Source organism: Furipterus horrens, unplaced genomic scaffold (genome assembly GCF_987537825.1).
Source record: "Furipterus horrens unplaced genomic scaffold, mFurHor1.1.pri manual_scaffold_2, whole genome shotgun sequence".
Taxonomy (NCBI): domain Eukaryota; kingdom Metazoa; phylum Chordata; class Mammalia; order Chiroptera; family Furipteridae; genus Furipterus; species Furipterus horrens.
In genome coordinates, this window is record NW_028327172.1 from 45,798,472 (window position 1) to 45,819,131 (window position 20,660).

At 49.6% G+C, this 20,660-nt stretch overlaps 1 protein-coding gene across 3 annotated transcripts; it reads left to right on the plus strand.

The window, feature by feature from the left end:
• Nucleotides 1-5,654: 5,654 nt before the first annotated feature.
• Nucleotides 5,655-20,603, plus strand: PLEKHB1 (pleckstrin homology domain containing B1). Of its 3 annotated transcripts, none has more exons than XM_090265263.1 (8): nt 5,655-5,885; nt 8,239-8,314; nt 9,402-9,554; nt 10,147-10,249; nt 11,353-11,392; nt 14,665-14,769; nt 18,678-18,777; nt 19,294-20,603. In XM_090265263.1, exons 1-8 carry the CDS (start codon nt 5,868-5,870, stop codon nt 19,428-19,430), a joined length of 732 nt encoding a protein of 243 aa, XP_090121389.1. In that variant the 5' UTR covers nt 5,655-5,867; the 3' UTR covers nt 19,431-20,603. The 3 variants fall into 3 exon arrangements, with proteins under 3 accessions (XP_090121389.1, XP_090121407.1, XP_090121398.1); XM_090265272.1 differs by lacking the exon at nt 5,655-5,885 and adding an exon at nt 6,906-7,035; XM_090265281.1 differs by lacking the exon at nt 14,665-14,769 and having other exon boundaries at nt 5,671-5,885.
• Nucleotides 20,604-20,660: the final 57 nt, after the last annotated feature.

The window sequence follows — 20,660 nt, forward strand, 5'->3', positions numbered from 1 at the left end:
GGCTTCCTCCTGCTACGGATCTGCACTGCTGGCAAACTTGGGAGTCACTGCAGAATTCTATGCAGAAGTATCGGACCATGTGAGACCAAGTCTCCTTCTCCCAGGCATCAGTGGGAAACAGTGCATTTGCCATGACAGTATGTGTGTTAACAGTTCTCTTGGTTTCAGGCATAATTTTTTAGTCAATGAAAATAAATATTTTCTGTACTAAAAGTCACACCCTTAGCAATTTAACACCAGTTTCAATAAAATTAAAGCTCTTGTAAGTTTCACCCTGAAATGAAAGAAGTGCCAAAGTGCCTGATGCCCTCAATACTTCTAACCTCATGATTTGGTACCTCTTACACTTAATAGCAAACCAGCTAGGAAAAGAAAAACCTCAATATTCAGGTCAAGATAAGCTAATCTCTTATAATATGAGAAAGAACCTGTCTGTTGAAGCAGAAACTGAAAAAAATGCAAGTAGAAAAAAAGCGAAAGCAGCCCTGGCTGGTGTGGCTCAGTAGATTGAGCACTAGCCTATGAACCAAAAGGTTACTGGTTCGATTCCCAGTCAGGGCACATGCCTGGGTTGCAGGCCAGGTCCCCATTTGGGGGCATGTGAGAGGCAACCAACTGATGTTTCTCTCATATATTAATGTTTTTCTCCCTCTCTTTCTCCCTCCCTTCCCCTCTCTCTGAAAATAAAGTCTTTTTTTTTTTTTTAAAGAAAAAGAAAACTTAAAACTACATAGATAACAAAAGAAAGACTCACAGTTCTCCAGGACATGTGTGAAGCGTCTAGACCAAGCGTCTGGAGAAATGTTGGCTAAGGTGAAAGACCTGACAGCTTCCCATGGAGAAGAAAACATGGGTAGAACTTGGAACTAGCAGGAGGAGACAGAATTTATGACCAAACAAGAGGAGCCAGGAGGAAACTGACTGATGTTGAAAAGTCGAGTGTGTAATTAAACATCCAAGATGGAGAGAAAAATCAATGCTACATCAACATTGCTCAAAAAGAAAACAGAAAAGCCCACATGACAGATCATCTTAAAAGTCTTTAGGCTGAGCAAACCTCAGCTGAAAAAGTGCAAACCAAAATCTCCAGGGGAGAAAAAATGAAATGACTGATCTTTGTCAAGAGGAAGAAATGGAGTCTCTTAAGAAATTATCTGTCCATTATTACTTGGTGTAAGAGGAGAAAAGTTCTGAAGCAAAGGATAAGCTGAGCATGTGAATGAAGAGTTGAAGACCTTCAGAGAGCAAGTCAAAGACTTTGAAGAAAAACTAAAAAGCATTACTTGTTCTTCTCAAAACCAAATTATTTCTCTTGAACTGAAAGGTCATGATCATTGAACAAGAGCACAGGAGGCTGAAAGACACCTCTCATCTTAAGACAAGAGGTTGCAGACCTAAGACAAAGAACAATGGAAACAGTGATTAACAATGTGACCTTCTAGAAATGGATCCTTATGCATCTGATGATCCAGTTGGAGCATTTTTTCAGGGACTATTTGCATCCCTCACCCCACCCCACCCCCGCCCTCAGCTCTGAGCACAGGATGCTGTTTCTTCTTCTGTCTCAATACCCCTGATCTCAGACCCTTTCCTTGGTTGCCAGGTTCTCCTCCTCCATTTCCAAACCTGGTGCTTCCAGTAGATTGAAATGGGGAGTTCATGGCAAGAAGACATCTTCTTCCGCCCTGTGTTAGTCAGTGCTGTCCAGGGAGACAGAACAAATATATAGAGAGATGTATCTAAGGAATTGGCTTATGCAATGGAGCAGGCAAGGGCGGTGTGGCGGGGAGGCGTAGCTGGCAAGTTTGAAATCTGTAGGGCAGGTGAGTAGACTGAAAATTCTTAGGCAGGGACTGAGATTACAGTCTGCACACTGTATAGTCTTCTTCAGAGAAATCTCAGTTTTGCTCTTAAGACCCTTCAACTAATAGAATGATTATCAAGGATAATCTCCTTTACTTAAAGTCAGCTGATTGTAGAGGTTAATCACATCTACAAAATACCTTCACAGCAACACCTAGATTAGCATTTGATTAAATAACTAGGTACCACATCCCAGCCAGGTTGACACATAAAACTAACTTCTGCTTCAGGAAGCCTGGATGCACCCCTCCAAGATGGCTTTCACCAAGAGATTGTTGTCCTCCTTATCCCCTGTCATGGGCTCGGTTTTTTTTTGGATGCCCCCATCCAGGAAATGTAAATGCTACCTTCATTTTTTAGTTTAAAAACCTTTTTTACAAATCAACATTAAAAAAATAATAATTAACTAAAAAATAGACAAAATATTAGAATAAACATTTCTCCAAAGAGGATATACAGATGGCTAACAAGCACATGAAAAGATACTCAATATCATTAGTCAGCAGGGAAATAAAAATTCAAAACCACAATGAGATCATTTTCACCTAATAGGAGGGCTATAATAAAAAAGACAATTACAAGGATTGTGGAAAAATTGGAACTCTTATACTTTGCTAGTGAGAATGTAAAATGATATAGCCACTTTGGAAACTAGTTTGATGGTTTCTCAGAATGTTAAACATACAGTTACCATTTGACCCAGAAATATCACTACCAAGAGAAATGAACACATATGTCCATGCCAAAAACTGTCTCTTCAATAAGTGGTGTTGGGAAAACTGGACAAGTACATGCCAAAAAATGAAAATAGACCACCAACTTATACCATACACAAGAATAAACTCAAAATGGATTAAAGAGTTAAATGTAAGTCCCCAAACCATAAAAAGCCTAGAAGAAAACATAGGCAATAAAATCTCGGACATTGCTCAATAGCAGTATTTTTTTTCTGATGTATCTCCTACAGCAAGGGAAACAAAGGAAAAAATAAACAAATGGGACTATATCAAACTAAAAGCTTTTGCACAGCAAAAGAAACCATCAGCAAAATGAAAAGGGAACCCACTGTATGGAAGAACATATTTGCCAATGATACATCTGATAAGGGGTTAATCTCCAAAATATAGAAAGAACTGATACAAATCAACACCAGGGAGACAAACAACTCAAAAAATGGGCAAAGGACCTGAAGAGACACTTTTCCAAAGAGGACATATAAATGGCCAATAGGTATGAAAAAATGTTGAACATCATTAATTATCAGACAGATGCAAATTAAAACCACAACGAGGTATCATCTCACACCTGCCAGAATGACTACCATCATTCAATCAACAAACAACTAATGATGACGAGGATGTGGAGAAAAGGGAACTCTAGTGCACTGCTGGTAGGAATGCAGACTGGTGCAGCCCCTGTGGAAAACAGTATGGAGTTTCCTCAAAAAACGGAAAATGGAGCCCTAGCTGGTGTGGTTGCTGCTCATAGGATATTTTTCACATCAATGTTTCTCTCCCTTTCTTTCTCCCTCCCTCCCGTCCCCTCTTTTAAAAGAAAACAAAAAACCTGAAAATGGAACAGCCGTTTGACCCAGTGATCCCATTTCTAGCAATATATCCTAAGAATCCCAAAACACCAAGCAGAAAGAATATGTGCAAACCTGTGTTTATAGCAGCATTATTTACAATAGCCAAGATCTGGAAACAGCTCAAGTGCTCATCAGTAGACGAGTGGATAAAAGAGTTGGTACATTTATTTACACAGTGCAATACTCCATCATCGTCATCATCGGCAGCCGTCCGTCTCGAGAGACGATGGCGTAGCTTCCTGAGTGCAATACTATGCAGTTATAAAAAAGAAAGAACTCTTACTCTTCGTGACAGCATCTATGGACCTAGATATTATTCGTCGTCGGCAGCCGTCCGTCTCGAGAGACGATGGTGTAGCTTCTTAAGAGTCTATCTGCACCGCCGAGAATGGCTGTGCAGTCCAACTCGGGAGTGACACGGTATCTGTCTCCTCCCGTGTTGAATCGACATCTTGTGATGACCCTGGAGTGTCCTCTCCAGTGAAGCTGAAGCTACAGAGCCTGGGCAGGGTGATATGGAGGGTCTACTGTTGCCCATGCAGCAGACCCCCCCTCTCTTCGCAGCTGAAGGGTCCAAGGGAAAGACGGAGTCAATACAGCTTGGCTTCAGGTGCGCCGCAGGAGTTGCCGGTGTTGACTACAACGTCGAACCGCCTTAGGGACTCCGGCTCCGGATTTTCTGTCGGGGTTTACTCCCTTAGCCTTTCCCCTGAAGAGGTATGCCGCAAGGCAGCGGAGGTTTTTTGGAGTCAGAGTTATGCTAAGTGAAATAAGCCAGTCAGAGAAAGACAAATACCATATGATCTCACTCATATGTGGAATCTAATGAACAAAATAAACTGATGAATGAAGGAAGAGGCATGTATACATGGAGCTGACTGACAGATCTCAGAAGGGAGGGGGTGGGAGGACTGGAAGAGATTAGCCAGAGGACATATATGCATATGTGCAAAGCCCATGGACACAGAAAACAATGTCAAGTGGGGGAGGGGAGCTAGGTGGAGGAGGAGGGCAAAGGGGAGGGGGAAACGGGGGACATCTGTAATAGTGTGAACAAAAAAAAAAAAATTCTGTGTACCACAGTTACAAGAGAAACATGAAAGGTACTGTTGGCTTGTTCGTCTCAATAAATTTTAGTTGATTTAAACAGATAGTCTCTCAAAGGCAGGACTGCTGGAGCTGGGATTCCTGCTATGCTCTCCAAGCCCCTCACTTGCCAATCACACTCTTTCCACCAGGCTACACAGCTTTGGAAATTAAGAACAATCCCAACAGTAATCATCAGGCTTCAGGAGTCTATGAACTCCCAGAAATCATATGCAAAATATGATGTGTGTGCATTTTCTTTCGTGGGCAGAGGCTACACCCTTTATTAGCATCTCAAAGAGGGTCATTGACCAGCATTTTAGAGACACTGGCCAGGACGGGCTGCACTTAGATTCTGTAGCAGCATCTGTGGTGTTAGTATGCTAAGTATCCTTTTCCCTCTTTTCTTGTCATAGTGCTCCCGCTTTGAGAGAATGATGGGGGACTCTTCCCCTTGAATTCCGCACTGCTGTTGGAGAATCTTCCCTTTTCATCCGGTTGCTAAATCCAGAAAATGAGCTGTGTGCCCAGTTTCCCACCTCACGTTTCTAAGAAGCCAAACTGCCCTTCGTGGAAGGGAGCGGAGAGCTGGGGTTGGGGGTCTGGATCCAGATTCCCTGAGGCCAGCTCCACCCTTCTCCTCCTCCCTCTCTCCGTTCCTTTCTTCCGTCCTTCTGTCCTGCTGTAGGGTCGGAATTTTAGCTTGGAGAAGTTTGGACGTTCCAGGGACAGAAAGGCACAAGGGTGGAGAACAGCGTGGTCTGGGAGAGCTGGTAACTGGGGCTGGTTGGAGAGGATGGGCTCAGTGGCTAATAGGATCAGCCAAGGTGAACCCTTCAGCAAGACACGTACTGCACGAAGGGCCGAGACGCCCGAGTTGCTCGAGGTCAGGATTACAGAAACCCAGGAGCAAGAGAAGGAAGCTTAAAGGGCCAGGCTGTGAAACCAGGGCTGGGGTGATGGCACAGTCAGGACCAGCTGGTGAAAGAAAATTCAGCCCTGCTAGCCCTCCCCCGACCGAGACGGGAGGACCAGTCCCGCCCCCGGCCCTGGGAGTTTTAGCGATGCTGGGCCAGGACCGCCTCCCAATCACGGATGACTTGTTTGTTATCCAGCGAACTGAAGGTCTGAAGCTGAGATAAGTCGGGGAGGTTGGGGAAGGGACTGAAGAGAGATGACTTTCTCTGGGATCTGAGTGCCCCTCTCTTCGCCTCCCTCTTCCGGCTCCCACTTGGTAGCACCTTCCAGATCCCCTTATCTCTAAGGAGCTAAGGGAAATGCCCCCCTGCAGGAGACTTCTGGGAAATGCAACCCCGGGGGCCAAGGAACCATGAGCCCCGCAGCTCCGGTAAGGAAGTCTCTGGGACAGGGGGAAGGGCCTCTGGCAGGGTGGGTGCCCTTTTCAAATAGGGTGTGGGATCAGAAGCCTTTCAGGCCCTGACAGGCCCTGTTCTCTGAATGACATCCTGGTTTTGCTTGTAGGTAGGGATTTGTGGCTGAGCTCTTCAAGGAAATGATCCCAGAAGGGCAGACTGAGGTTGTAGATACAGAAACAGCCTTCTTTCTCCAGTTGGGTTCCCTTCAACCTATTCTTGACTGTCCTAGAGATACCTTTCCAATCAATAAATCCAACCACCTAACGCCTCATCTTGAAACTCCAGCCCCAAGCTCCAGTCACTATGTCACTATGGAGCCTATCACCCAAGGCCTGGCTTCACGTTATATCCTTGCAACCTCTGCAGCTTCATCACCTGCTGCTCTCACGCCCTCCCTAACCCTGCACTCTCTTTTCCAAACACACTGAAATGCTGGACACTTGAACTTCCTTGACCAGCGTGCATATGAGTCTCTTAGGTTTCCTACTCATCCTTCAAGACCCTTTTTGGCCTCCTCTGGGAAGCCTTCCTGAACCTCTTGAGCAAAGTTAGACTCTTCTTTCACATTGTAAAATCACAGCCTATGCTCTAATTGTGTGTAAACGCTGTCTCCTCACCCAAACTGGAAGCTGGAGAAAGGAAAGGCCTCACCCAGTGTAGTGCTAGGTACAAACTGAGTATTGAGAAAATATGGTAAAACCAGGAGCCTGATTTCTCCTTGCAACTTTACTTTTTTCCAGAAAATGAGTTCAAGATTCATAGGAAAAAAGTATTTCATGATAAACAGCAAAGTAAAATTGCAGGTGCGGCCTCTCATCTGTGCTCCGAGTCAGGACAGGTCTATCACCCAGGGGCGGTTGCGTTCTGCCAGGTTCTAGAGCTGCAGACTACAAGTCCCAGAAGGCTTTATGACAGCGCATCCCTTCACGCCCCGCCCCCTCCCACGGGTTGAGGCGGGGCAGGAGGGCGGGGCCCAGGAGCTGTGAGTCTCGGGCGCAGTCTGGGGAGTGAGATGCCCCAGGCGCTCTGGGGCGCACAAAGCGCAGGCGTAGCGGGTTGGGTGGCAGCAGCATCAAGTAGCGGCCGTTTTTGGCAGCAGCATCCTGCAACAGGTGTAGACAGGTGGGTGCATCGAGGGGAGGCTGGAGAGGGAGTTTGCACCTGGGGCCCTTGTCTTACCTGTGTCAGGGCTTGGACATGGGAGGGAGCGGTAGGAGAAGCGGGGACAAGGCCGGGCCTTTCAGCCCAGGTGTGCCAGCCCTTGCTACGCAGCAAGTGGGGGAGGGGCACCTGCTCCCAGGTAAGTCGTCCTCAAGAATACAGCGCACCTAGATTCCAGTCTAAGCTTCATCACATACATGGACAAGTCAATCTATCTATCACTCAGTTTGTGCATCTGTAAAATAGTAAATATCCTGCCCATCGAACAAGAGTTACAGTGGCGCCATGGTAAGGTAGTGTAGTATGCGCAGTGGTTCCCAAACTCTGCGGCACATTGAATCAGCTGGGGATCTTTAAAAACTATCAGTGCTTCTTTCCCACTCCCAGCCATGCTGATTTAGTTTTTAATAGAGTATCTGGGTATTGGCAGTTTTAAAAGCTCCTACCGGTGTAATGGTTAGAAGCTAGGAGTGCTGGGTGTGAACCCTGGCTCCATTGCTTACTAATTAAGTGGATCTGGACAAGGGACTGGACCTCTCCGCGCCCCAGTTTCCTGGGAGTAACAGGATTGTTGTGAGGCTTCGATGAGATAAAAGAGGGAAGTACTGGGAAGTGTACCTGGCATAATGCTCAGTCAATGGTAGCTGCTGTTGAACCATTATTTTATGCATTTTATAAATAGCTCGGGTGGGGTTCAACTGTGAAGGAGGCTTTTCTTATCATGAAAGCCCCTCGTTTATTGCCATAATTCTAATATTCTGTGCTACCAGCATTTCAGAATTCCAGGATTTCTAACATTTTATGGGTGCCACACTCCAGCCTCTGCTGGCCTCACAGACACACTTATACAACTCTAGAAAGAGAGGCCAGGAATAAAGGACTTGGCCACGGTTATGTAGCTGCGATTAGAATCGAGGCTCCTGAACCCCACCCCCACCCCAGCACAGTGTGGCTGCCCTGCTGACCCCACAGGACAGTGCTGCCATTATCTGCCTGTAGCAGAGAATGGGGAGGAGACTTCAGCAGGCTTGCCTTGTTTGTTTGCTTACACTCCCTTAATCATCTCCTTGATGGCTCCCCTGTGGAAGATGGGCTGGGGGCTTCTCTCCCCAGAGTTGCTCTGGAACTGCTGATGAGACCTGTGTCCTGTGGCTCCCCTGACAGGTCCCGTCTGACTCTATTCTGGAAGCTCCTTTTGAAGAAATGGCCCTGGTGAGGGGCGGCTGGCTGTGGAGACAGAGTGAGTGGCCCTGGGCCAAGCCTGTGTGTGACCTGTACCTTGTCCAAGGAAGGAGTGAGGGAAGTGGCTTGTTGGGCCTGCCACAGTGAACCCTTGTCCCCAGAAACCAGGCCCTTTTTACCCTCCCCTCTTTGGCCACGCTTCTCCCTGTGCCTGGAATGTCCTTCCTATTCCTGACTGCTTGGTGAGCTTCTACTTTTTTTCAAGACCTAGCTCAGATGTCCCCTTCTGTGAGGAGCCTTCTCTGACTTTTCCTACAACCCCCACCCCGGCCCCTGCTGTAACCAAACCGGGTTAGAGTCTCGCTTCTCTGATCCCCAATGCCTCATCCATACTCTTGTTACAGCACTGATCTCCCTATAACAGTCTTTACCTGTGGGTCTCACCACTGCCCACCCCATGCAGGCCCCAGACTGTGAGCTAGCTCTTCAGGGGCAGACACTGGGTTTGATCCTGTGTGTGTCCACCCCAGCCCAGGACTGTCCATATGCCATAATGAAAAATGCCTCTGTGCTTTGGAATCCACAAGGCTCTAAGAACCCCTCTATGTCTTTGCCCTTTCTCTAAAGATTTCTAGTGGCAAAATATCTGAAGCTAGGGCTCAGCTTCCAGACCCACGCTCTGACCTCCATGACCTATTCTCAGTTCATTCAGTTTAGCAAACACTGAACCCAGGTCCAGCTGTGGATCCCCCCATCTGGTGGAAGAGGCAGACACTACATAAATGTCACGGTCACACAAATCGGAGATAAGAACTAAGATGGAGACTCAGGGTAGGGAGAGGTCTTTGCCCTTGAAGAGACCTGGGGCTTGGCCTTGGAAGCCCTCAAGGGAGGAATCGGGTCCTTCATTTACCATTCAGAACATTTATGGAGCCCCTACTATGTGTTAGGCCCAATGGGAGGCAACGGGTGAGCAACACAGAGAGAGGACCTGCTGTCATTTCAGGGGACAGACAGAGAAGGGTGGCTACAACAAGTGGGGACAGGGGGAAGGGGACTCTGGGAGCCCATCCAGGGCTCCTGCCCTGTCTCCAACCATCAGGCTCTGCACTCAGTCTGCCTGGTGGGTTTGGAATATCTCACAGGCTCTTTCCTTCGTCGCTGGAAACGAAACTGGTTTGCCTTGTGGGCGGATGGGACCCTGGGCTACTACCATGATGAGAATGCGCAGGACGAGGAGGACCGTGTGCTTATCCGCTTCAATGTTCGCAACATCAAGATCGGCCAAGAGTGCCACGGTGAGAAGCCCTCTTCCCTCTGGCACTGTGCCTGTGGGCGTGCCCTCCCATCACATCTGTCCAAGAACACCTTCACTGGAAGGCTCTTCGCAGCCTTCAGAGGGCTGCTAGTGACATTGTATCTAGGCCTTTATCAACTTCAATTCACATGAGTATGAATTAAGAAATCAGATCCTCATTGATTTCCTACCCAGTGCTGGGCCTGGCCTTAGGCTGGACTCACAGAGGTGAGCAGTCCCAGTTCCTGCCTCCTAGTGCTAGGAACTGGGTAAAGATGAAAGGAAATAAAGGAAGCTCAGAGAAGTTAAGTGACTGGCCCAGAGTTACACAGCAAATCTTCTCACAAGTCTCAGGCCACAATTATAACAAGATTACTGAGAGCTTGACTTACCCAGCTAGGGAAGCAGGCAATGTGGAAGGGTTGAAAGGCTCTAAAGAGTAAAACAGAATCCCAGAGAAAGTGTGTGGGATCAGAGGAAGTTGGCAATGGCCAATAGACAGAACCCAGAGAAGTCAGTTCCTATTTTTGTTCCTGGTTTACTGGGGGGCCCTAGGCCTGTACCTCATGGGAACCCTGTGTGTCTGCCTTTAGATGTGCAGCCCCCGGACGGCCGGAGCCGAGATGGCCTGCTGACTGTGAGTCTGCGGGATGGACCCCGCCTGCACCTGTGCGCGGATACCCAGGATGATGCCATGTGAGTCACTCCCAGGAGAGGATGGGGTGGTGTCTTGGGGAATGTGATCAGAACCCTCCTGCTCATTGGGCCTTCTGGTTCCCTGAGGTTCGGAAGAGGGGCCAGAGAGACCAGTTAGGTTGGTAGCGGCTGAAAGAGTGGATTTAATGGCTTGTGGTGGTTGGTAAGATACCCGGTGAACTCCTCATATGGTCTGTGATGGACTTGGGACTGTTCGGGGAGGAGTGTGCCCACCTGCCTCAAGTGTGTGGCCCCTGATCTTCAGAGTTAGGTATTTAACAGCTTCTGAGGTGAGCCCCCACTTAGGGGTGATGCAAAGGAACAGCCCTGTGGCATCCTCAAAGGGCCCTCTTCTGAGAAGATGTCCTGGTGGGGAACAGATCTGAGGGCTAGACCCTGACCTGTCTAACAGAAGCAGCCTGCCCTGTCATGGGGGCACCCCAATGTCAGACTCAGATCCACACTGAGGGACTGGGCATATCTTCCTCAGGCACCGGCTGCTCACTCACATTCTTTCCCTTCCTACCCTCTGACAGAGAAGATCAGTTGTCCTGTGCATTGTAGGAGAGTGATTGAGATGGGGTGTGTGGGAGTGTGTGTGTTGGGGGGGGCTGAGCTCTGGGTAGACAAAGCACAGAGCTGCCTTGTCCACCCCAGACAGGTGCCATGGCAACCAACAAAAGCCCAATTGTCCTGTGTCTCTTGGGCCTTTCCAGGGCTCTGGGGTCAGAGCGTTGGGGAACTGTTTGTAGGTTTTGGGTTGGGGGGGTGGTGGAGAATGCTGCAGCTAGAGAACTAGACCAGGCCTGTCCAAACCTGAAGGCCAAAGAGAACCCCCAGGCCCAGCTGTCTATTGTCTAGATGGGGAAACTGGACCTCCATAGAGGGTAAAAACTATGAACTAAATGAATTACAAGGTTCCAGGTCAACTGAGGGCTCCATAAAGGTGACTGGGGCAGGGTAGGGGTCACCTCTGTATATTCAAAAGATCTCCCCCTTCATAAGAGCCTGGCACTAAAGGCTGGGTGGAGGTGTTAAATGTAAACTGTAGGGGCCCATCTTCCAAACTGCCGCCTCATGGTCTGGTGGGGTTTGCTTTGCAGAGCATGGAAGACGGCACTGCTGGAGGCGAATTCCACCCCGGTGAGCCCCCATCTCCTTCCTCTCTCCTTCCCACCCTTACCTGCCATGGAATCATGGGTGACTCAGACTTGGTCTCCGCCTGCTAGGAGCTCTCAGTTTCCATATGTGGGAAGGAATAGACTTGTGCAGACTCAGATGCCCTGAGTCCCAAGTAGAAGAGGACAGAAGACAGTCCACTGGTGCTCGGGGGAGGGAGACAGAGGCCTCCAAGAAGGGGATGGCGTGTGAGCTGGGGGAAAGGAACTATCTTTTATTGAGCAACTATTATGTGCCAGGTGTGGTACAGGTGCAATTCTAGCTATTCCTCATGACAGTCCTGTGATGTTGGGATTATTGTTCCCTCTTGGCAAATGATAAGACTGAGGTTCATTCATGCATACAACAAATATTTACTGACTTTCTACTATATGTCAGGCACTGTGCCAAGGGCCAGGAATCAGAGCTGAACTAAGGAGATGTGGGCCCTGCCCTCCTGGACTCAGCCTAATGGGAAGCCAGATGTGAAGCAACTAATTACACAGTTTTTTTATTCCATTGCAATGGTGGTAACTGTTCTGACGGAGACCTGCAATGTGTACTCAGTGTGTGACCACCTTGATGGCCTGACTCAGGTGTGAGTTCAGACAAGGCTTAAAGTGAAACCTGAAGGATAAACAAATAGATTGGGTGGGGTGAATGGAACAGCTTTCCAGGCAGAGGAAGCTGCATGTGCAAAGGCCCTAAGAGGGGCGAAGGCCTTGGGAAACTGAACAAAAGGAAGATTGGGGTGCCTGGAGCTCATGGAGTGAGAATGCAGTGGGGGAGGAGGGTTGGGGGGGCCAGGCATTACAGGTCGTGTTTGGGGTGCTGGTTTCTCTTAAGAGCATGAGGAGGTCATTGGAAGTTTTTAAGCAGAGGGGTAGCATGAACAGATCAGAGCAGATCTGTATTTTTAAAATTTTTTATTGTTTTTTGTTAGAGACAGAGAGGAAGGGGGAGGAAACAGGGAGATAAAGAGAGGGAGAGAAAGAATCAATTTGTTGTTCCACCCGTCCGTGCATTCGTTGGTTGAATCTTATATATGACTTGACCGGGAATCAAACCCACAACCTTCGAGTAGCAGGATGACATTCTAAACAACTGAGCTACCTGGCCAGGGCTCAGATTTGTATTTAAAAAATATATATTTATTTACTTTAGGGAGAGAAAGGGAGAGAGAGTAAAACATTGATGTGAGAGAAACATTGATCAGTTGTTTCCCATATACACCCTGACTGAGGATCAAACCTGCAACCTAGGTATGTGCCCTGACCGGTTTGGGGTATGGGACACTCTAACCAACTGAACCACACCAGCAAGGGCATCAGATTTCTATTTTTAAAGATAGTCTGGCCCTGGCTGGCGTGGCTCAGTGGGTTGAGCACCAGCCTGCAAACCAAAGGGTTACCAGTTTGATTCCCAGTCAGGGCACATCCCTCGGTTGTGGGCCTGGTCCCCGGTTGGGAGCACACGAGAAACAACCATACATTGTTGTTTCTCTCCTTCTCTTTCTCCCTCCCTCCCCCTCTCTCTAAAAATAAATAAAATCTTTAAATAAAAAAGATAGTCTGGCTGATAGGTAGGAAATGGATTACAGAGGGTAGACGTGGATACTGGAACAGTGTCCAGGTGACGGGCTGGAGGTCTGGCATTGCTGGCGGAGACAAGCTGACGAGGATAAGACATATTTAGGAGGTAGAGCCAACAGAGCTCAGTGACTAATGGAAGCATGGGTTTGAGGTTTGAGAAGTTGCAAAGCCCCCAGCTCAAGGGCGGCGGAACTTGGTCTTGACCCCATCTGCCTGTCTCCACATTCCATGCTCGCTCCTTCTATCTCTGGCACAGTGGAGCCTACTCATCTAGAAAGTCCTCTGGGAAGCAGCAGGAAAAACTGGATGCTTTTAGAAACCCCCTCAGGCATCCACCCAAGGGCCGGGCATGGTGGTGAGCCCCTAACATGGGCTGTATCGTTTCATTTGCCAACAGCTCTGGCAGGGATTGATGTTTTTAGTCTCATTTTACAGATGGGGAACCTGAGGTGCAGAGGGGAACTGATTTATTCAAAGTTTCATAGTTTTCAGTCAGTGAAAAAGCCTGTATTGGAATCTAGGTCAGTGTGAGATTCCGAAAGAAGCTGCATGAGCAGCGGCGGGAGGCGACCCGTGCACCTGTGTGCACAAGTGTGCGTCAGGGCCAGGAGCCTGGCCCGGCTGGAGTGTAATGCGCGGAAGGAAAGAAATGGGAAAGGTGACCTCTGAGGAGCTGCGTCACAAAGGGCCTGAACTTCATCCCAAGGGCTGTGGGGAACAGTAAAGGTCATTGAGCAGCAGGGGCTGTGGTCAGACATTGGGGAGCAGACTCAGGCTTCCGGGTGGAGCCTGGATTAGAGGAAGCTAAGAGTGAGGAGGCTGGGGCAGTGGTCAGCAGGGTGGAGGGGACCCCTGGTTGGCCTAAACTGGCTCCTAGCTCCAAATTCCCCTTACGCAGGGCTCATCAGTGCCCCCCAGGAGGGGTGGAGTTAAAGGGGCCGAGGGCTGACCGTCTGCACTCTGTGACTCTATGAAGCTGCCTTGTCCCTTCTCTTCCCGCCGCCTTCCTGCTGCTCTGCTCAGCACACTCCGTGCTCCGCCCCTCCACTCTGCCTCCCACTGCTCTGCACACACATCCCTCTGGTCCCAGGGCTTGCTCAGGTGGGTGGGTTTGTGCCTCTGTGTCTTTGTACCGATGCCTGCCTGTCTCTGAGTGTTCGTGCCTGAGTGGTCACACTGTGGGCTTCTCTCTGACTTGTACTGACGTAGGAGTGACCTGCGCTTTATGTCTTCACATCCTGCAGGTTTGTACCCCACTTTGAGTGGGGGCTCCAGGAAGAGCCCCTGACCCCAGCTCTTCCAGGGAACACAGGGCTGGGGCTCAGCCAGCGGCAAGGCTGGGGGTTTAGTGAAGGGGGCAGGCAGCTGGGAGGGCAGATCAGAGCTGTTCTATCCTCCCTGGAGGCTGGGCGCCTCAGCAGCCTGAAGCAGATGAAGGTGAGCGAATTCTGGAGAGACGCTACTGATCCTTCTTCTCTCTGAGTAACTTTGGCAAAATCACCACCCCTTCTGAGCCCCGTCCCCATGGGCTGAGGAGGAAGAAGACACCCCCAGCCCCTGCCCAGCTGGCTCTGGTAGGCCTATTAAGAACTTTGCGTCCCTCCAGATGTAGAGGCCTCTGACACCTCCCCCCTCCCCCTTCTTGGGTTTCTGTGGCTTGAGCAGGCCCCAGATGGAGCCACCGTCCCTCCCAGAAGGCGCCGGGTTTGCCCCAAAGTCAGGTGTGAGACTCGCTCGTGGAACCCCTTTAAGGTTGAGAGGCGAATCTGGGTAAGTGCTGGTTTAGCCCTCCCGGCCTGCATCCTGGCCACCAGGACGTGCCTCCAGAATTGGGCCTGGTCACATCCCTTCCCTGCTCATGAACAATCCATGGCTCCCCATCACCCATGGGACACCAATCACAACCCTGCCCTCGGGATCTGGCCCGGGCCAGTCTTGCCCACCACAGGCCCCTCATCCCTGTGCTCCAACCGCTTTGCTGTACCCTGTGTTCTAGCTGCTCCAGACCTCTTCCCTCTTCCTAGTGTTTATACATGCTGTTCTCTCAGCTGTGAAAACACTGTTTCCATATTCACTTGACACACTGATGCTTGTCCTCTAAGACCCACCTCAAAGGCTGCCCAGACCTCCAGGCACGGTCACTCCCTCCCACTACACTAACACTTAGCACTGTCTTCATTCTGCCTGGTTTCAAATCTGTTTATTGCTGTCTCTGTTCTCCCATGAGACCTGCAACTTCCTCCAAGGCAAGGACTGAGTCTGATCAGCTCTGCCACTGTGGAGCCTGGCATAGTGCTGGGCCTACAGAAGGTGGTCAATGACTACTGAGTGATGGGGACAGTCTATTTTGATCCTCCTTATTCCTGGTGCATGAAGTTCAAGCACAAGTAGGCCTTAGGCAATGGTCACTGAATGAGCAAACAAGTGAATGAATAAAGGGAGGAGGAAGAAATGAAAAAATCTGTTATGGCATCACTATTGCCTATTAAAATTTAGTCCCTGTCTGTCTCCCTGCCCACCCCCCTGTGTTTCTGGAAAGCAACGCTGTTTCTGGATTTGGAGACAAATCCTCTCTCTGTCCCTATTGCTCTGCCTGGGCACAGTGGGGGCTTGCCTTAGAGAGCCTGTGGTCTTACAGTCAGCTGTGAGCTCCTTTTCTAGCACAGTGGTGCTCAATGTGGTTGTGCCTTAGAATTGCTTAAATTAAGGACTTAAAAAAATGCAGATGTTCAGATCCTACCTCTGGATGCTCTAATTTCTTCTTAGGAAATCAGTGGTTTAAAAATTTCTGGTGATTCTGATGTTCAAGAATTACTGAACCCAGAAGTACTAGGACCACCCAGATGCTTAGACATGGCTCTGCTGGATTCTCACTGTGCCTTGGGCGTGGACAGTGTAGGAAAGGCTGCATGTATTTACAGATGAGAAAACTGAAGCTCTGAGAGACCATAACTTGACCAGGTCACTTAATTCATCAGTAATAGGCCTGGGACATCTAGCCAAGCATTCTGAGGCATCCCCCAAGCCCAGACTATGATTCAAGTTTGTTTACAGTGGGGATTCCTAAAAACAGGATTTAAAAGGCGATAAACATTTAAAATTTTGTAAGTACAGAACAGCTTTTCTGAGGGAAAGGATCTATTTACATGTGACCTCCTGAGTCACATGACCTTGTCCCCCCACTCACAAAAGGGGCTGGGTCTGTGGAGAGGGAGAGGACTGGGAATCAAGTCCTTTGGTTCTGACCCTGAGGTCTCTGGGGGATCCCTTGCCCCGTTGCCAGGTGACCCACATGACTTTACCTCTGAGCCTCCCAGATCTGGAGGGTAGAAGCAGATGCCCCACAGGGACATGAGGTGGTGTTTTCCATTCTCTCCAGGGCCTGACAGGGCCGTGGGCTCCCTGTGCAGCTGCAGAGGTGTACGCTCTGGACCTCAACTTTCCTACCAGTAAAATTGGGGATCAGTGCTTAGATCTCTCTAGCTCCTTCTAGGCTGAGAGCTCAGATCCTGGCCATTCTCTCCCCTCGCCCTGTCGCCACCCCCACTCCCCCAAGAAAATCCTATTGGATCACCCTTGCAGAAGGAGCACAGTGAGGGAAGTCACTTGAGACTGAGCTTTGTTGGTCTGAACATCCTGCATTGCTGTGGGACTGGTCATTGTCCCTAACTTGAAACTGGACTTGGATTTGGGTAATCTTAGTTCCAGTCTGGCCCTGTATTTGATTCACTTGAGATAAATTCAATACATTAGGTACCTACCATGTTCCAAGCAGACCTGGTTAGACCCAGTTCCTGCCTTTGGTGGTGATGATGATGGGGTGTCTCCAAGTCTGATGAGACAGATACACACTCACAGGGATACAGACAGTGACACTACAGAGTGACTGGCGCTTTGCTATGATGAGGAAAGTCTAAGAACAATAGGTGCCCAGATGGGACCCCAACAGAACCCGAGGGTCAGGGAGACTAATACTTAAGTTGACTCTGAAAGACTAGTTAGGTAGAAAAAAAAAAGGTGAGAAAGGCATCCCCATCAAAGGGAAATGGCATGGAGATCTGAAATCACAAGCTGTGCTTGAGAACTCCTCTTTATGGCCACACTGCTTGAGAGAGATGTCATGACATATTGGTTCCATCCCTCACCTCTCAACCATTCTTCAGCTCCCTATAGTCTGCCTTCTTTCCCCAGTCACTCCTCTGAAAAGTGTTTTCCAAATCGCTCACAGCTTCCAAGTTGCTAAAACCTATGGCTTCTTCTCTTGGCACTGGCCAAGATGATGGGCAGAAGAGCACATTTAGAAGATCAAGTCATGAGACCTGATGGCTCTGATGTGGAAGTTGAGTGTGTGAAGACAAGGTGCCAACGTGTCTTGGTTTGAGTGCATGGTGGTGGCATTTAGAGAAAATAATTTACAGAACAGGTTTGAGGGGATGGAAGGATGATGAAATCACTTTGAGATGGGTGGAGTTTAAGACACCTGGACTTCAAAGGGGAGCTGGACCACTCAGGTGTGAAGCCCATTTAGAAAGAGATATGAGGTGGAAGGGAGCTAAGAAGGAGCTAGGAGAGAAGGGGACCCTACCCCTCTCCAGGTCTGCTCCCCTGTAGGTGACATGAGGGCCTTGGATTAGGAGCTTCCATTTAAGTCAGCATGTATTTATTGTTGTGATTCACTAGACCTGCTGGTGTCACAGATGAATCAGTCCTTGCCTACAGGTGGCTCACATCTCGGGTGCAGGCAGGAAGGGATAGGAATAAGAGGCACAAGTGTAGCCTATGGAGAACTCAGGAAGAAAGGATTCTTCCTGAGTCCAGAAGGGCTTCCTGGAGTGGACAACTTTTGAATTAGTTTTTGAGGGGTTAGTAAAAATCTGATGGGAGGGAAGGGGGCAGGGAATGCATTCCTCTCTCCCAGAGAGAACACTGACCATTCTCTGAGCCTCCACCTCCAGCTCTGTGGTAACGTGGAGATAATAATGCCTGTGGTAAGGAATAGAGGTGGTGGCAATGTGAACACCTCCCTCAGGACTTGGTACATGGTGGATGCTCGATAATGCTTTAGTACTTCCGTTCCCTACCGAATCCTCCCCAACCTCCTTTTACTTCCTTGGCCTGGGCTTGGCCAGGTCCCCCTCTCTGTGATAGGAGAGTAGAGAAAGCCATCGGGTTTCTCCAAATGAAGCCATTGGAGAGCTGCTCACAAATATTATACTAAGAAAAAAGTTGGAAGCCATGGAGATTTTTCAAAGCATGGTTTTATTATTTCTATTGGAGTGAACATTTTGAAGTTGTGAAACCTATTTATCATAATTTCAAACCCTGCATGAGAATCAAAATATTTTTCATAATATGTATGGTGTTATGTACATAACATATTGCTGGCCATATTGCTGTTAGCCATGGAGAATTTTTGATTAGGGGAGGGCTAGGTAGGAGGCCAGGGCAGGAAAATGGCATCATTGGGAGCTGTTTATAGGAACTGAGCTTTAGAGGACAAGGACTATAGACCCTGTGGCAGGGCTTTTCTTTAGGAGGTTGCTGGTCCCCGGGGACCCATTTCTAAACTTGGGGAGGCATCTCCATGGGCCCAGGGGGGCATGAGCTGGGTGTCGTGGGTAGGGGAGCAAACCCGGGCCAGGGAGTTTCCAGGCAGCTAACCGGGCAGGGCTTCCCAGGTGCGTGTCTACAGCCCGTACCAGGACTACTATGAGGTGCTGTCCCCCAACGCACACGAGACCGCTTATGTTCGCAGCTACTACGGACCGCCATACGCAGGTAAGTTTCTGTCCTGTCTCCCCCACCCCCCCAACCCCGGGTGGATCCAGCGTCAGGCCCCGCCCATTGTCTATCAGTCCTGAGCAGGCCCCACCCTTTTAGTGACCACAGATTTTCCCAGGCAAGATCCACCCCATTTCAACTCCACCCCAGTCCAGAGCTGACCTCACCTCTCCAGACCTCTACCCTCAGGCCGCTCGTCGATACCCGTTCCTGGGCTGGTAGTGACCCCTGGTGGCTAAAATGGGAACAGCTGCCGCCTCCCGCTCCGGTTTGGTTCGGAGGTTCTTCGGGATCCCTGCGTTTCCTCGCCTTCCCACCCTAGCCCAGGTTCCAGAACGTCCGTAGCAGATCCATGCCCTGGAAGCCATGGGGATGGGGCTCACTTCCTTCCCACGTTAAGGCCTCAGTTTCTCCGATTGGGTTGGGCTGGAGTCTAGCAGAAGAGCTAAGACCGCTCTGCTCCCTCCTTTGAATTCCCCGGCTCTCACTGACTTTCATTGACATTCTCCGCAGGCCCCGGCGTAACGCACGTCGTAGTGCGGGAGGATCCCTGCTACAGCGCGGGCGCTCCGCTGGCCATGGGAATGCTCGCGGGGGCCGCCACCGGCGCAGCGCTAGGAACGCTCATGTGGTCGCCCTGTTGGTTCTGAGCCTCAGTGGACCCTGCTCATAAAACAACCGACCTCTTTTCCTCGTTGACCCCACCCTTCACCCCAAGCCTTGCCCCTTTTGCCTCTTCTTTGCCTTTAGCCATTCGGAGCTTGGATCATATCCTCCCACTCCCAACCCTCACCCCCAACATCGGAAGAAGTTATACCAGGCACAAACGTTTACTCAAAATCCTTTTTATCTACTGCCAGACAGCCCAGAAATCCTTAATAGACATATATGGATACACATCAAGACACAGAAACAAACTCGTGTGGCTTCAAGTTCCCCAGGTGCCGGCGACACAGGAGTCAGGTTCTTCCCTCAGGAGGCTCTAGGCTTCTTGGGAAAAACAGGAGTAAACACTTGACAAGGCAGTTATCAGTCCTTTGACAGTATGAGGGCAGAGAGTGAGGAAGGTAGGCAAGAAGAGTGCAGACCCACCATAACCATCATGGCATATCAAAGAAATTAGAGGGGCATTTGATTGGGCTGGGATGGGGTCAGATCATTATGCCCCTCCGGGTTAAGCAGCTTGGCTGCGCAAAGGGAGAGACATGAGCTTTTGGGGAGGGAGTTTAATAATGAATATATTGCCTGTTGTTAACAGACACCCAAACCCAAAACACTGTACATTTAGTTCCATCCTTGCTACCACCAGTTTATTGGGTCCCCTGGTCCTTCAGTGCTCAGAAAGCACCTGTTTCCCATGTCAGGGTGCCTGGGGCAGCGATTGAGCTGAACCAAGGGTTCCCTTGCTCTAGAGGGGTGGGGGTAGGCAGGAGAGGTCTGTCTGGGATCTCCACCACAGGATGGTGCCTCCATCAGGAAATATATTTCTTCTCCCCAGAAGCTTGGCCCTGTGCCCACAGCTGAGGCTGTCACCGTCCTGGGCTTTCTGTCTGTCTCCTCCTTCACTCAGGGGGAGACGGCAGTGTTCACTTCTGAGGCTTGATCCACGTTTGTCTCAGCCCAGAAGGCTCCACGTGTGCCTCCCTGCAGGTGGCTCAGGAGTCTACCCATTTGGTCCCCCCTTTGTCTCCTCCCCCAGCCTGTCCCAGTTACCACAGAAATGCTAATATCTCTGCCCAGTAGCCAGAGTAGCCTGCTCAAGTTTCCCTGTGTATAGGGGCAGTGGCCCTGCTGCAGACTAATAAAGGTGTGGTTGGCTCTAACCCGGACTCTGCTTTCTTTGTTCTCTCTGGGCCCTCCCCCCTAGGCCATCGCTGACT